The sequence below is a fragment of the Phyllobates terribilis genome, unplaced genomic scaffold (genome assembly GCF_046119375.1).
Source record: "Phyllobates terribilis strain yellow unplaced genomic scaffold, ASM4611937v1 Scaffold_2__4_contigs__length_985480577, whole genome shotgun sequence".
Lineage (NCBI taxonomy): Eukaryota > Metazoa > Chordata > Amphibia > Anura > Dendrobatidae > Phyllobates > Phyllobates terribilis.
Window position 1 is genome coordinate 932,480,452 of NW_027362762.1, and position 16,605 is coordinate 932,497,056.

A 16,605-nucleotide genomic window follows, 5' to 3' on the forward strand; every position below is an offset into this window, starting at 1 on the left:
ACGCTCATCTCTAGTTATTAGTATAGTCTAGATATGGTGCACTGGTTGAAGTTTTATAATCCATTTAATACTATGGCAGTGACCTAGAACATTGCACACAGATTGGCACTTAGACTTCATAGAACACATAAACTTCTCAGAGCTCTTGGATTATGAGCCTCTTGCCTGGGACTGGAAGGTGGCAAAAGCCCGAGTAATGAATGGACTCTTCCTAGTCATCTCCAGGACCTGTCGCTCTATCAGATCGTTGTCTTCTGATTTCTCAAGTAGGAGCCTCTTCTTCACCATCTTCACTGCCAGTTGTTGTTGGCAGGCCTGATGTGTGGCCAACATGACCTGTGGAATAGAGAACATTAGAACAGGAGGAAATGCACGTCCTGCCATGAGACATGATGAGAAGATATGAAGCAGTGATGTTCCCTAGAGTCATATTACTGCCACATACATGAGGAAGACGTCACCACAATTTCTAATACTTACTTTACCAAATCCGCCCTTTCCAATGATTTTATGGAAGGTGAAGCTCTCCAGTCCAGTTACAATGATGGAGGATTCAGCTTGGGTTGTCCCTGGTGGAGAGAGGATAAATAAGATGTAATATTACTAGATAATGCTAATCCTATAGCCTTAGGCATAGTCCAGGGGGAACAAATAGTAATGCTGAAAATGTGCTGTGTTAAGGACACAAGAAATAAGAAGAGTTGTGTCCGAGACTGCGTGTTACAGTCTGATGAACTTGAACTGTCCAGTAAACTTCTGTGTATTGAAACCAAGTGGGTGTCCCCTTATGTGCGGTGGCTCGGAAGATGGAGGTCTTGAGACAGCAGAGTCCTACGGCCTACAAGTGAGTGTGATGCACCTCACGCCTGACAGCACATTGGGGCAGGGACACAATTTTCCTGTAAAGTGCCATGGCGACATGGACATGTGCCGCACCAGGGCTACCGCCCTCGGTCACGTTACAAGTGCTCCTTTTGTGGCGCCCCTGCGGGTCCAGTTGCCACAGGGGTACTGCATCTCAGCCAGAGGTGTGGTACCCCACTCTCAGGTAAGGAGGGAGCACTACCCGGGACCCAACCACTCACATCCAACACTACACCACTTCATAAGGGAAGGTCCAGATAGCTCCTAAGGGAAAGCAGAGGCCTGGTCCCTGTCAGGAGGGTGGAACTAAGTAGAGGACGTGGGTTTAGGGGAGCACTGAAAGAGGAGTATAAAAGAAGGGTAGAAACATCTAGAAGGGGCCATTCCCGGTTCCAGACCTTGGAGCAGGAGTTCAGTTAGGGGAAGGAGGGGACCCAGTCAAAGGGGCCCAGCACTGAGAGAGTGAGGAGAGAACACCGGAGCAGTAGGAAAGGCTCCAGAGATAGAAGGGATCCTAGGGGCACGGCAAGTGCGGATGCCACCCATGCGCTCGAGTTCACGCTGACCGTGGAGGGATCAGGCCACAGTAGGGGACCGGCCCCAGACTAGTGGAGTACTTTAAGGCTCAGCTAGCAAATCGGAGGTTGCGGTATCTTCATGTGCCATAGCCAAAGTCCACACACATTCGCTGAAAAGGTGGCCATATAGGACAAAGGGGACAGACCGGACGTCGCCCAACAAGGCCCGCGGCCACTGGCCCGGGACACTGTGTGTGAGGCGCAGGGCAGGTGAGAGAGAGAGCCAGGGCAGGAGAGAGAGAGAGCCAGCGCAGAGAGAGACGACCTGGGAAGATACACAAGAAAGGGGTTCCGTTCAAGTGCACCCAAATTGAGAGTTGGCTGGATCACTTATCCGGAGGACACAGGATGACGTGGGCGGTTATAATCTGGCAGTTGTAACCTGGAGAATCTTGATAACTGTGAGTAAATACTTGAAGACTGCTCCCCGCTGTGTCCTTGACTTAATTGCTGCATCACCAGCCCTGCACTACACTGTTCCTGCCAGCAACATCTACCTTTATACTGCCCTGGGGCTTAGCTCTACCCGTGGAGAGCTGAACCATCTCTGCTGCGTCACCAACGGCCCCAGTGGATCTGAACAGCAGCGGCGGCCATCTATAGCTGCATACCACAGGTGGCGTCACAAACTTTATTCCCCAATTGACTTTCCCTTTTCTTTATTGACCGCCATGGGCACGGACCGGGTCACTGCCACCGTGACTACCCCAAAAAGGACCGGCCCAGCTACCGAGCATCCTACGGCCCCAAGGGGCGCGTCACTTTCATTCCGCAACCCCTCCATTAGAATGATGACATTCTAGGATAGAAAAGTCCCTTTAATGCTTATTAAATCCATATTTTGCTTGTAGTATTTTGTTAGGAAACTAGAGAAATCCAGCCTTGACGTTTTAAGTAGGCGGACATTGCTCTTCCAGCCTCTCTCCCTTTTCCCTGCCCACTGCTGGCCTCTGGTCTATGATGAACAGGTCATCCTACTCCCAATGACATGCCTCCCCTGTCCAAGATTCTTTTCAGGAGCTGTCATTGCATGGCATCTCGACAGAGGGGTTGGCGCATGTACAGATTGATAGTCTTGCACATCTAACATCAAAAGGTGCTTACTGTGCATGTGCTACCACATCTGATGACACAATGACGGTACATGCGCAGAAACTCTGACAAAGGAGGCAGGTCACTGAGAGAAGAGTGACCTGTCCATCAGAGAATAGAGGCCGGCAGCGGACAGGGAAAAGGGAGGGAGGCAGCTGGAAAACTGGAAATACAGTGTCCACCCCCTGCACTTGCAAGGCTGGATTTCTCTACAATTGCCAAATGAAATACTACAAGCAAGGCATGGATTTAATAAGCATTAAAGGGCCTTTTGCACAAGCCTTTAGATAGGAGTCTAATATCCTGATGGCGGGTTCCGTTTAAGTTTCCAGCAGTCATTGTACATAGAGAAATGTTAGAGGAACTCCGCCAGCACATTCCAGGCTACTAATCCAAAAATACCTCTAGCTATTCAACATAAAAACAAGTTACAACTTGCCTAAGTGGCCGTTCTTGGCGCAGGATAATGGGGGATTACTTTGCCAGTAAAGTGTCTTGGCATCTTGACTGTCAGCTGTGACGCTGAGTCACCACTCATGAACAAGCCATGGGACCAGGGAGTCAAGGAGTCCGGGGTCAAATACCAGGAGAGTACGTCAAAGGCAAAAGGGTAAGGCAAAAGAATGATCAAAAGACTAAGTCCGAGGTCAGGCAGCAAAGGTCAGAGTAAATCAAAGGCAAAGCGGCAATAGAAAAGAATGGTCAAAAGGCAAAGTCCAAGGTCAGGCTACAAAGATCAGAATAGCCGAACTCTAAGCACAAGGCACACACACCACTGAGCAAAGCTACGACTGGCAATGGTCTGATCATTGTCAGCCAGCTAAATAGCCAGGTAATCACCCTGAAAGGGTGACACCTGGAGGAATCCCAGCAGACCTGTGTGACATGCAAAAGTAGTGCTGTTTCTTCAAAAGCATTCAGCAACTATAAGAGTTAACACAGTAACAAGAGACAGGAAGTGTTGTGCTTCAGAAGCATCCAGCAACTAGAGGGGTTAACACAGTCACAGGAGACAGGGAGTGTTTTAGCAGAGCCCCAGGGGGATTGTGGGGAACTTGTTATTGTAGTCTGGCTGAAGCCGAAGAGAGAGGTGGTGTGTTATCTGGATTGACAGACGGCAACTGATTCAGATCAGGAGAGAAACTAAACACAGGTCAGATAAACTCCCTGAACTAACAGTACACAGTATTATTGGGCAGGAAGATAAGGCCTATAAGGAACTGTGTCACAGGGATCATCTCCCTCATCAAACCCTCCTTCCTCCATCTCCATGTTGGATAAAGAATGCGGAGTACTAGTGAGTCGTTGTGAAGGAAAAGCCTGTGGTTGTGTATGCATAGAAGTGTGCTGCAAAGAGATCTAATCTGTGCTGAATTATGCTACTGAAGAGACTGACGTTACTGTGTCTGCTTTATTAGACTGTACTGTAATGAAGATTGTTGCTGTAATATCCCTGAATTGCACTGGCCATGCTTCAGATTAAATTCCACTGTTAAACTGTTGAAAAGGACTCTTGTCAGATGTGTCTGGTCAGCAACTGAATCTATCATGTGCCTGAGAGAAGCTGCAGCCTATGGTCGCCCTGAGTAATGGTTTCCCCAGGATTGCACATACACCACCACCGGAATGCTTGGAGGGATTCAATTGCCGGGTCGTATTGCGGTCACAGAGGATGCAACCAGGCCCTGATGGCTGGGGGGCCCTCCGATGGCCAGTGCAATTTTTGGCAAGCCCTCGGACGTACATCAAGTTTAAAACTATTTCAATGTAGAGAGCTCTAGTATCCCGTTACTCCGTTTACGATCGGATTAAATCATTTTCAATTTTGATAGATCGGACATTTCTGAACGCAGCGATACCAAATATGTGTATTTTTTTTATTGTTTTATTTTGAATGGGGCAAAAGGGGGGTGGTTTGAACTTTTATATTTTTTACAATTTTTTGATTACTTTAAAATAATATTTTTTTACTTTTCGCTTGCTTCAGTAGTCTCCTTAGAAGACTTAAAGCTGTGATCTTCTGATCGCTTGTGCTACACATAGCAGGGCTGCAGCCCTGTTACATGTAGCAGAAAGGATCATCTGCTATGAACGCCGGCCCAAAGGCGGCACTCATAACAGATCAGCAATGACAAGCATGGTGGAGGCCTCCCGCAGATTCTCGGTTGTCTTGCCATCACGTGCATGTTCTGCTGTCAGAGATTGACAGCCGCAGGTGGATCGCAATTCCACTCGTGGCTATTAGTGGCAGATCAGCTGTCATGTGCCGGAAAAGGTGCGGGCTCAGCTCCGGAGCCCGCATCAAAAGGAGGGAGGTGACCTATGACGTATAGATATAGTCATGTATAGAAGTGTCCTGGATATAGCTGGGTGTGGGCCTCCCCAAGGGTTTCAGAATGTTCCCAGAACTGCCACTTCCAAACAGCCATCAAACTTAAGGAATTTACTTGTCAGAATCGTCCTCTCATCTCCATCAGTGATGGGCACATTCCCATGTAACAATAAAAAATGCAAAACTTGTACCCAAATATTACCAACAAATACAGTCCGCATACCACAAATCAGGAATATAAGATCATGGATTTCTTTTCATGATACAATGTACAAGGTGCTCTGGAGGTGTCTATATTGGGGACACCATGCAAAAACTACAAACAAGAATGAATTTACACAGACACACAATCAGGAATAAACTGGACACGCTCATGGGAAAACATTTCCCTGGACCTGGACACTGTATGACAGATCTAACAGTCTTAATATGTAAAGGTCATTTTAAGGAAGACAATTGGGAATTCAAACTGCTAAGAATGTTGGATTATGAATCACTACATGGATATAATTCACACCTCCACCAGAAGGACTAAAGATACTAAACATTTCCACAGCCTCTACATTTGTAAGAAATACCCTAATTTGATTTCCCTGGTTTATCATTAGGAGGCATCACCCCTTACACCTCATGAACAAATGTCCTGCTCTAATATCTCTTAAATGTTGTGCCTTTGTCTTATCAATTCATTTGTAATCCTGCCTGAAAAAGGACCTCTGTGTTCTGAAAGCTTGAATATACTTTGGGTACGGAAAGTATTCAGACCCCTTTACATTTTTCACTCTTTGTTTCACTGCAGCCATTTGGTAAATTCTAAAAAGTTCATTTTTTTCTCATTAAAGTACACTCTGCACCCCATCTTGACTGAAAAAAAAACAGAAATGTAGAAATTTTTGCAAATTTATTAAAAAAGAAAAACTGAAATATCACATGGTCATAAGTATTCAGACCCTTTGCTCAGTATTGAGTAGAAGCCCCCTTTTGAGCTAGTACAGCCATGAGTCTTCTTGGGAATGATGCAACAAGTTTTTCACACCTGCATTTGGGGATCTTCTGCCATTCTTCCTTGCAGATCCTCTCCAGTTCCGTCAGGTTGGATGGTGAATGTTGGTGGACAGCCATTTTCAGGTCTCTCCAGAGATGTTCTATTGGGTTCAGGTCAGGGCTCTGGCTGGGCCAGTCAAGAATGGTCACAGAGTTGATCTGAAGCCACTCCTTTGTTATTTTAGCAGTGTGCTTAGGGTCATTGTATTGTTGGAAGGTGAACCTTCGGCCAAGTCTGAGGTCCAGAGCACTCTGGAAGAGGTTTTCATCCAGGATATCTCTATACTTGGCTGCATTCATGTTTCCTTCAATTGCAACCAGTCGTCCTGTCCCTGCAGCTGAAAGCTGTAAAACACCACCATAGCATGATGCTGCCACCACCATGTTTCACTGTTGGGATTGTATTGGGCAGGTGATGAGCAGTGCCTGGTTTTCTCCACACATACCGCTTAGAATTATCACCAAAAAGTTCTATCTTCGTCTCATCAGACCAGAGAATCTTATTTCTCATAGTCTGGGAGTCCTTCATATGTTTTTGAGCAAACTCTATGCGGGCTTTCATATGTCTTGCACTGAGGAGAGGCTTCCGTCGGGCCACTCAGCCATGAAGGCTCGACTGATGGAGGGCTGCATTGATAGTTGACTTTGTGGAACTTTCTCCCATCTCCCTACTGCATCTCTGGAGCTCAGCCACAGTGATCTTGGGGTTCTTCTTTACCTCTCTCACCAAGGCTCTTCTCACATGACTGCTCGGTTTGGCTGGACGGCCAGGTCTAGGAAGACTTCGGGTGGTCCCAAACTTCTTCCATTGAAGCATTATGGAGGCCACTGTGCTCTTAGGATCCTTCAGTAATGCAAAAATTCTTTTAGAACATTGGCCAGATCTGTGCCTTGCCATAATTCTGTCTCTGAGCTCCTTGGGCAGTTCCTTTGAGCTCATGATTCTCATTTGGTCTGACATGCACTGTGAGCTGTGAGGTCTTATATAGGCAGGTGTGTGCCTTTCAAAATTAAGTCCTATCAGTTTAATTAAACACAGCTGGACTCCAATGAAGGAGTAGAACCATCTCAAGGAGGATCACAAGGAAATAGACAGCATGTGACTGAGCAAAGGGTCTGAATACTTATGACCATGTGATATTTCAGTTTTTCTTTTTTAATACATTTGCAAAAATGTCTACATTTCTGTTTTTTTTTCAGTCAAGATGGGGTGCAGAGTGTACTTTAATGAGAAAAAAATGAACTTTTTAGAATTTACCAAATGTCTGCAATGAAACAAAGAGTGGAAAATTTAAAGGGGTCTGAATACTTTCCGCACCCACTGTATATATTTGTTTTCTGGTTAGCCAATAAATGTATCACTCCGAGCATACTTTTGTCATTTTTGGGCATAAAAGTATTTACATCAATTTTTTCTGGCTAACACGGTACCACAATATAACTTTGTATTGTACATCACGATTTATATACAGGAAAGAGGGGGCCATATCTAAGGAGCAGAAAGACCCAGGAAGAAAAGAAAAACATCGCTGGATTCAGGAGAACAGCGGCATTTACGCCAGGTAAAAAAGAAAATCATATTTATAGCAACTGCCAGATCCTCTTTAATGCCAGTCCCTACAACCTTTAGTCACTGGACATTTCCCTAGCTAAAAGGAGCCATGAGATGAAAAACGCGATCCATATCCAATCTGCTTACTCCTAGACAGCATTTTAAAAAGACCAGACCTCGGGGGGAAAAATGGAGGATCACCACTCTTTTGTCTTATCCCTGCTTCTGCTAAATAGTTTTTGCAGTGTGATTGAACTACTACTCTAGGGGGCGCTCCATTCTTTAGTTTTTTTCTTCTTGGAAGTTTCCATGTGATCTCATAAAACCCCTGTATCCTATTATTTCAGTGTTAATAGGTCTGCACTTTCCTGGTGTTTCTTATATCTTGACGCGTGCCAGGAGAAAGGGCACTAACAAGCCACTCAGCTCTGGCCAAGCTATTTTAATAGTGAATGGAATTTTTGTCCTTAGTTACAGACTCAAAAGGAAAAGTCAGTTTTAAAGGGTTTTCCCCGCTGCACACTATCGATGCTGAGATCACATGGAAATACCCTTTAAACCCACATTCAATCTTTCTAACGATACCAGTGAATATATTTTATAATGTATGTAGACTTTTTAGGTATGGCCACATACATATCTGATGAGGTTGTTAACAGGCAGTAGAGCACAAATCTACTTTTTGCAATCGGTCTCAGGTTTCTCGTGCCATGGCCAGGTGCATGGCTATCTCTATGAATACATTTCCATGTGCAAATATATTATATAACACTAACAAAAAAAGGTTCATTCACAGATATGCAAATAGTATCTTCCATCTGAAGTTATCATATTTCCATGGAGGTACTGCACCAGATGCACCACAGACCTCAGAACCATCTTTAGAAAAATCACTATCATTCATATGATGCTGTTTTGCTGCAGTCGCTGTAAGAGGTAATATTTATGGAATTAAAGGGGTCCTGTCACTTGCTATGGATATTTATTTTTTTTTACCTGGTGTAAATGCCGCTGTTCTCGTCAATCCGGCGATGTTTTTCTTTTGTTCTTGCGCCTCTCCGTTCCTGAGATATGGCCCTTTTTTCCCTGTATATAAAGCTAGTCTTGTTAGTCAAATGAGCGTGGTCCTCAGCTCTTCTCTGTGGCCACACCCAGTTGCTAAAAAAGGTTACATTTAACTACAGAGATGAAAAGGGTCATATCTCAGGAACGGAGAGGCGCAGGAACAAAAGAAAAACATTGCTGGATTCAGGAGAATAGCCGCTTTAACATTGGGCAAAAAAACATACATATTTATGGCAAGTGACAGGTTTGCTTTAAATATATTTTTGGGGGGATTTGACATTCATGGCCTTTCCTTAGTATAGACCATCAATTTATGATTGGCGGGGATCCTGCTCTAAGAATCTACACCGATCTGTACAGCAATTTGTGTTCTGCAGTTTTGACCCAAGCAAATCCAACATTGTCGCCCTGTAAGCTCATTAAGTTTTTCAAACAGTTGCAATTTAGAACAAGCAATAGTCCTTATGGTGTATCTCACTCAGGTCTCACTCTTTACTGCGTACAGAGACTTTATTCTCCAAACCTCTAGACCTCATCATCAGCATGAAAGGAGACACTTTTAGTCATCACTCCTGGATCCATCGCTGGGCACTGCTTCCTCCTCCTTTCATAAACCTTCTCTGTTCTTTCACACATCACATTGCCATGGCTACCTGATGACCAACTCTGACCTCACTCTTCCAGGCACTATTGGCTGGATCAGGCAGCAAGATGCAGTCTGAGTATTCAGGTAGTTGGGGACCATAGCACTGCTATATTGCTGGCCACTTCTGCTCTATCGCTGGGCGATTTTGCTATATAACTGTCCATTTCTGCTACATCACTGGATGATTCTGTTATACCGCTGGACATTTCAGCTACATCGCTGGATAATTTTGCTCTACTGCTGGCCATTTCTGTAACATCGCTGGGTAATTCTGCTATATCGCTGCCCATTTCTACTACATCGCTGAATGATTCTGCTATACCGCTGGACAGTTTTACTTTAAACTCTGTGACAAGCTCAACTGAGCCTACTCTGCCATACTGCTAGTAGGTCTTTATTGGACTGTGTGACAAACTTAGCTCTGCTGTATCTCAGGATATAATACGCGGTTAGATTGGGTGGTCAATTTATGGTTATATAGAATAGATGTATTGTTCCTGCATGAATTCCCTCTTCTGCCCCTTGTAAGATGGTCGCTGGACAGGTCCTTGAGGGGAGATACGTATCATCGAGGTTGGTAGCTTCAGTGATGTAAACCCGGGAAAGCATGCTCCAGCACACGTAGTGCTGAGACGGTTAATAGAGCGTGTATTGGTGCCCGTTTTTACGAGCAGTCATAAGAGATGGGAGGGAATGGCTGCTCACATATCCCCACCCCAGGGCATGGTTCTTGTAAATAAAATGGAGACCGAGTGTCTCATTCAGTGTCTGTAGCTGGCGGTGTGGAGACCTCCAGTGTGTTTGCGCTAAAGGACACTGACTGTGAGCGGGCGAACCCGCAGCACTGTATGGACTGTTTATTTTCTGTTTTGTTACTCTGTGCAGGACAAGGTTGTGGTTCGTTTACTTTTAAAGTGAGGTTTATGAAGTTACAATAAACCTGCCTTGGACATTTTAAAGAAACCGCTTCCTGTGCCTACCTCAAAAGCAGCTGAGCGAGTGAAACCCAACACCGTATTAATTGATGTGTCTATACAGTGAATAGGAACTGTGACGCCTCTCAAGCCCTGCCCTGGGAAGATGGGGGTACTCGGAGCCGGGTCAGATGTTGAGAAGGGGGATGCAGTCGTGGCCTTGACCCGTTCGGTGCCCAGGGCCGTCACATTGAAAATGATGTTAGGGCTATCCGGGTTGAGTGGTAATTGTCGACTACGCCACCTGTGGTGTCTGGTGATGCGCCGCCAGCGCCGCTAACAGTCCGCTGAGGCCCGATGTCATGGCGGCTAAAGTTCTCACTGCTCCCCACAGGCGGAGCGTGGCCTCAGGGCAGGCAAGGCGGGATGAAGGGGGGTAGTAGTGCGGGAGTAGAGATGCGGGCACCGTGTCGCGTGGTATGGCGCGTAATGAACAGTCCGGAGGCCAAAGGGATGAATTTCCAAGGCTTTACTCACAGTTCTCATAAGCAGCGCAAGGCTTCTCCCTGCTCCTCGCGGAGTCCTGCGGCCACCAGGGACGGGGGTCCAACTACCTCCGAGGAAGTCCAGTGTCCGGCAGCGTCCCTACACCAGAGTGTTCCTGCACTACAGACTTTTACCCCTTCCCGTCTGTGCGTGTGTAGATAGGCCGGGTCTCCCTCTGAGCTCCTCTCAGGTGTACTGCTCGGGTGGCAATTCCTCTCCATCCGAAGCTCGCCGGGATCCTCAGGGCCTAACCGGGCTTTCCCGTCCTGGACATAGAGTGCGAGGTCGGGTGTCGGGGGCCGGTACCCCTCTTGCAGCCGGAATCCCTCTGAATAGATCAGGTAGAAGAGGACAGGTGGTGAACTCCGCTCCGTCTGCATCCTCCCACACTCTAAAGCTCCCAGGCCTTCTTGATCCTGGTCCTTGGTCTGGTTGAGACATTCCTTGTCTGCAACCTCCCTCTCGTCCCATAGATCGGGGTACGAGGGCTGTGTCCCATACCGGTGCAGGCCCACACAGGATCTGCGCTCCCGGAGGGAAGTCACATTAACACACAGTAGATGACAGCACAGTACGACCACTTGACAGACACACCGTCAGAGACCACACAGGTCAGATGGACCAACTCAGAACCACCGAAGAACGACCAAGATGGCATTCTATTAAGTATGAAATTAGAAGTGTAACTAACTAACTGTTCCTCCACCCACACCCACTAACTGGTTCCCACCACTTTGTGTTCCCCAGTCTCCCTGTAACCAGGGGAGCAGCACCTAGTGCATAATAGCTCCCTCTGGTGGAAAAATGTGATGTTGGATGCAAAACTAGGTAACTACCATCACACTGGACTTACCTCAGAGGAGGAACACCACACTCCATTGAAGAAGTGCAGCATTCCTGTGGCGGCCGAACCCTCAGGGGCACCACAGAACACCTACAGATGTACTTTCAGTCCAATTGATGTTTTGGGGGGTCTTTGTAATAGCTTTTTACTTCTATATACTTTATAAGACTTTGGTTTATTTCATATGTCTCCTGTTGTCTCCCTCTTTCCATATGTCTGTGCTCATAATACACCTATATACTGTTCAATATTACTATTTTTACTCCTTTATTGGGTACATTCTTCATTATCCTCTCCCCTACAAATGCTGCCCATACTTACCGTTGTGTGGATCTGATTGTGTAAGGTCCCATGCGCGCACGTCCTGCTGGCCTGGGTACGCGCGTCGCCGGGGGCGTTTCTACGGGATGCCGCTCCGATCATGTGACTGGACTAGCGCTCCCATGACCACAGTGGGCGTGGTCTTGCAGGTACTTGATCGGACCGCTATCCTTGATGCTGCTGGCGTTGCAGCAACCTATGCGGGCGGGGCGGCATGCGCCAATATGGACTGCTTAGAGCTGATGCTCTGTAACATATGGTAATGCCACGGTCAGTACAGGTGATTAAATTGGTAGACAATGTGGTCATTACGGACTGTGCAGAGCTGAGGTTTCGTGACAGGGGAATCCTTTCCCTATGGCAGCTCCATGACTTACACAGGTGTATGAAGATGAAACAGGCAGGCACCATGGTCATTTGAATGATTATACAATAGGTGTGTGTGCACGTGATGATTAGAGGAGTATGTGTACAAATGATGGTTTGTACTAGGGTGTTATCACCCCCGAAGAAGGCAAACACCGAAATGTACGTCCAATGTTATCTCGCTTCAGGTAGTAACTGGCCTTCCTTTACTATTTAGCCATATATATTTATAGGAGGTTGTAGCTTGCTCATGACTACAGTTTACTGCACATTATTTATTATGGCCTTTGTAATTTAATGAGAGTATTGCAGGTTGGTCTAAATTCTGTGTGTATTTGTGGTGCCACATTGTGGTTTCCCACTTTTTAACAATTTTTAAATATTGCCATGTGTTTTTTTTTCACTTTTGTTTGTATATGGTGTGACAGAGTCACTGGTGTGATATACGAGGGGAGGTATGTGTCACTGACATAGCAGAATATTTAATTAGCCAAGGAGCACATGTAGGAGCAGTGAATAGTGAAAGTGACACTCCATTAGACATTGCTGAAGAAGAGGCAATGGAAGAACTGCTTCAGAACTTAGTTCCTGTGTGAACTAAAACCTACTCAATTTCTGCCAGCATGTTATATGCTGGGGGTTAACTCTCTTAAATGGTGTGGGTTTTATGGGAATGGCACAGAGGGTGAGAAGCCATTCCCCCTACCTCCTCTCAGGGTGTGGCGGAGCAAGGTTTAAATGCTCAGTCACTATTGTTTCCTATCTGTAGTGTGTGGTCTGGAGAAGGAAGTCTCCAGGCTGTGTTGGGCTGAAGCCAGAGAGCAACACTGGAGGATTGGTGTTGCTGAGACTTCACTGTGCGACCTGCAGCGGGCAGAGCCTCGCTGGCTAAAGGACTTTGTTATACGTTATCTTTTGATTTCCCGTTAACCCCGAGAGGGACTGTTTATTTTTAGGGGACGCTGTTGGAATTTATGCCACACAATAAACCCGCAGGAAGTTTACCCAAACCGTGTGTCCTGTGTCTGCCTCTGGAGAGCCGAGCAAGTCGCTTTACCACAATGGATATAATAAAATTTGATATATTTGGATAAATTGATGAGTTCTTGAGTACTTTTTCTATTATACTGTATGATTTTGATTCTCCATAGTACTGAACTAGTAATGCTGTTCATGCAGATTCTTACTGACATATTCTACTGTTCGGTGGATATTATGTAAAATGTTGTGCCTGTGGACAATATTGTTTAGCTGTATCTCAGGATATAATCTGCCACACATCTGACAGCTCTTCATTGGTTTCTGTGACAAACTGAGCTCTTATTCACCAATTTCTTATTACTCAGTCTCCTCAGCTTCCACTCCATTATATTTGTTGCCATAATCACAATTTTGCTTTATCATATCCCGTTTCACATTTGCTCCTCCTGTTGCCATTCTGCCACCACACCTTCCGTTGTTCCATATGGATCTCCATGCTCCACCAACGTTATCTGTCCGTTCTGCATTACAACTGTTAATCCGGACCAGTGGTCTTCGAAGATCCACCTCACCAGATGAGACATCACACTCAAGCTTGGACCCGCCTGCCCCTACTCCTAACTCAGGGAACCACACGCTCCAGATCCACTAGTCCCAATGACATTTACCCTTTACTGTCACCATTGTAGTCGGACATTTGCTGCATTCACACATCCTAGTGTCATGGTCCGAGTGCGGACCGCGAAACACGAATTGTCCACAGATCTCCTGAACTGAAGTTGAGAGCCTCGTATATGACTATGACTTCTCAAGTTGAGGTCAGGAGACCCGTGGACAGTCCGTGCATCATAGTCCGTACTTGGGCCTTGACACACGGATGTGTGAATGTGGTATTACAGTGGAAACTGTCCTGCAGTGTCTGACTCTTCAAGGCATTGTCGACCCTACAGCAGAATACCAGCTATGCCCCCATTTAAGCGGTAAAGCCCAGCTTTTGCTCACGTAGTAAAATTCTTTGTATATAACATTTGTACCTGAACATAACATCATTAGCAAGGTATACACGCCTGCTTAATGATTTTCACTACTACTTCAACTATGGGACGGGCGAGATTACAGGTGACTTTCGCACCTTGTACACACACCTTACCGGAGAGCATGTGATTATGGCATTCCTCCCTGCTCTCGCATAGGCTTGCACAACCTGTGGGCTGAGTACACAGGGGACTGTAATGAGCCGTCAGCAGTCTCCTCCCTCATGTGTGTCGCTTTGTAATATTTTCCTGTAACTGTGTATATTACCCAGAACTGAAAAATGAGGAAGTGAGTGAGTGTCGTTACAGTGGGTGTCAGTACATGATGTGACACACTGTACGGCAAAAAGGACCCCCGAGCGGATCATGGACTATCACTATGGGCTGCTTATTTTCATCTGCTGCTGGATTCCAGGTGAGTTGTCTCATTCCGAGTGAACTCTTTACAGGGGACGTGGTAACGTGTTGTCCCTTTGTGACAGATCGGGCAGATTATAGTGAAAAATTCGCAAAAATTTAGGCTGAAATAGTGGCAAAAATATTTATGTACACGGTGTGCGCCAAATTTCTCATGCGTTTCTCGACTCTTTCTCTGCCTCTCCCGACATTTTAAACGCTAACTATAAGTGGTGTGGCTAAGAATCATAAATTAGCCCCAGGTTATCGAATAGTGTGCACCATTGTGGTAAATTTGGCGCAGTTTCTGCCTTTTTGGTCTCCTCCACCTCTCTGCAAGGTTCACATTTGCTACCTTGTGTCGGGCGCTTTACCATGAATTGCCGAGGTTTTGTGATGTGGTTATCATCTGCGCGGTGTTCATAGGTGAAACTCGTTAGACAAGTTCATGGGTGTAAAAAAATAGAACAATAAGCAAACTGCATAGCCAAAAATTACATAGCAAAACTAAACATATGATTTGGGCTCTGTAGTATTCAGTCTAAGGACTGAAATATTAGGCCACGTTCACACATTCAGTATTTGGTCAGTATTTTACATCAGCATTTGGAACCCAAAACCAGGAGTGGGTGAAAAATGCAGAAGTGGTGACTTGTTTCTATTATACTTTTCTTCTGATTGTTCCACTCCTGATTTTGGCTTACAAATACCGATGTAAAATGCTGACCAAATAATGAACATGGCCTTAAATCTACCCACTGTTTAGTAGTAGGCTCAATGGGCGTAATATGTAGCTGTTGGGCACCAAAGCAAAATCAGTATGTGGGCCACCCCAATGACTTCATCTGGAGTACTTGCCATTCGAGAGTCTGGAAAAAAGGGGTATATCTCATACGACACAATGTGTTGGTCTTCTTAGAGTTTGTGTACAAGACATCTTCTTCAGGCAAATTCCACCGGGGACACACCTAAAAACACGGCCCCCAAAAATGAACATAACACAAGGCAATATCAAAAGTTCTTGTCACTTCGAAAGCGTGAAGTGGCTAAAAGAAGGGACTGGTTCATTCTTCTGGCAGCTTGGAAGTCGCTACCATATATATGGAGTTTAATAAAAAACAACAACGCCAATGGCAAAGTCGCCACAAAATAGGTCCACAGAGACATCAAAAAAGATGCTTCAGTGTAAACACCACCAGTGGTTTCCAGAAATATCTTCTGTCTCTAAAGCAATGTGGATACTCTGGCATGGAAAAGACACCACTTGCACAAACCCTTAGGGTTTCCAAAATTGTTGTTCTTCCTGGAAGGATTCAGGAGGGTTCAGCATGTGAACTGGAGATTTGCCAACGCTTCTGCGAGTCCACATTATCTTCCCTTTTCTGGGAACCTCTTGGACGTTTCGAGAGAGTTTGCAAATAAGGCCTTATTCAGATGTCTGTTTTTCCCGTGCATGTCCTAGCTGAGTTTTTCATACTTATTATAGTCTATGGAGACTTTTCACATGTCTGTAAATTTTTTGCTGATTGAGCACCAAAAAATAAAAATGGAGACATGTCCATTTTTGATCAAAATCATTCATACAAGTCTAGGGGGTTACATATAAAACTCGGACAGTGCGCTGATGCCATCCTAGTTGCATTCTAGTACTGTCCGTTTTTCACTGTTTTCTACGTGAAGAATGTAAAACCTCAATCAGATTTTTTTTTTGTGGGTGTACGGGAAAAACTGAAGAAACTCCGATGGTAAAAACTGACACACTGGTAAAATCTGATCCAAAACACTGATGAAAAGTGTTCCGAGGAAAATCCACTGACGTCTGAATGAGACCTAATGCTTCATTTATGGTATTTGGTCTCCTCATATGGAGTAAAGAGACCTTATGGGCCTCTTTAGGTTACTGAGCCTGGAGGGCAACCACACATTCTGCAACCCTTATAATAACACTCCTACAGCTAGAATAAAGACTGCCATAGCCATAGCCAAAACCAAAAGGTCCTATAGCTTCCAGATTTCCACAGCCTTTAAGA

The 16,605-nt window shown here is 45.5% G+C and overlaps 2 protein-coding genes across 3 annotated transcripts in view; one reads left to right on the forward strand and one right to left on the reverse strand.

The window, feature by feature from the left end:
- Window positions 1-137: 137 nt before the first annotated feature.
- Window positions 138-14,429, reverse strand: LOC141237489 (serine/threonine-protein kinase Sgk1-A-like). The gene is made up of 3 exons (XM_073668345.1): window positions 14,296-14,429; window positions 481-569; window positions 138-336 (listed from the first exon to the last, which is right to left on the reverse strand). Exons 1-3 carry the CDS (start codon window positions 14,303-14,305, stop codon window positions 151-153), a joined length of 285 nt encoding a protein of 94 aa, XP_073524446.1. The 5' UTR covers window positions 14,306-14,429; the 3' UTR covers window positions 138-150.
- Window positions 14,368-16,605, forward strand: part of LOC141237463 (interleukin-10 receptor subunit beta-like) — a 59,780-nt gene continuing 57,542 nt past the window's right edge. Inside the window, exon 1 of one of the 2 annotated variants that reach the window (XM_073668344.1) lies at window positions 14,368-14,594. In XM_073668344.1, the coding sequence (XP_073524445.1) occupies window positions 14,546-14,594 (49 nt within the window). In that variant the 5' untranslated portion in view covers window positions 14,368-14,545. The remainder of the gene's footprint in view (window positions 14,595-16,605) is intronic. The other variant, XM_073668343.1, reaches the window with a different exon arrangement.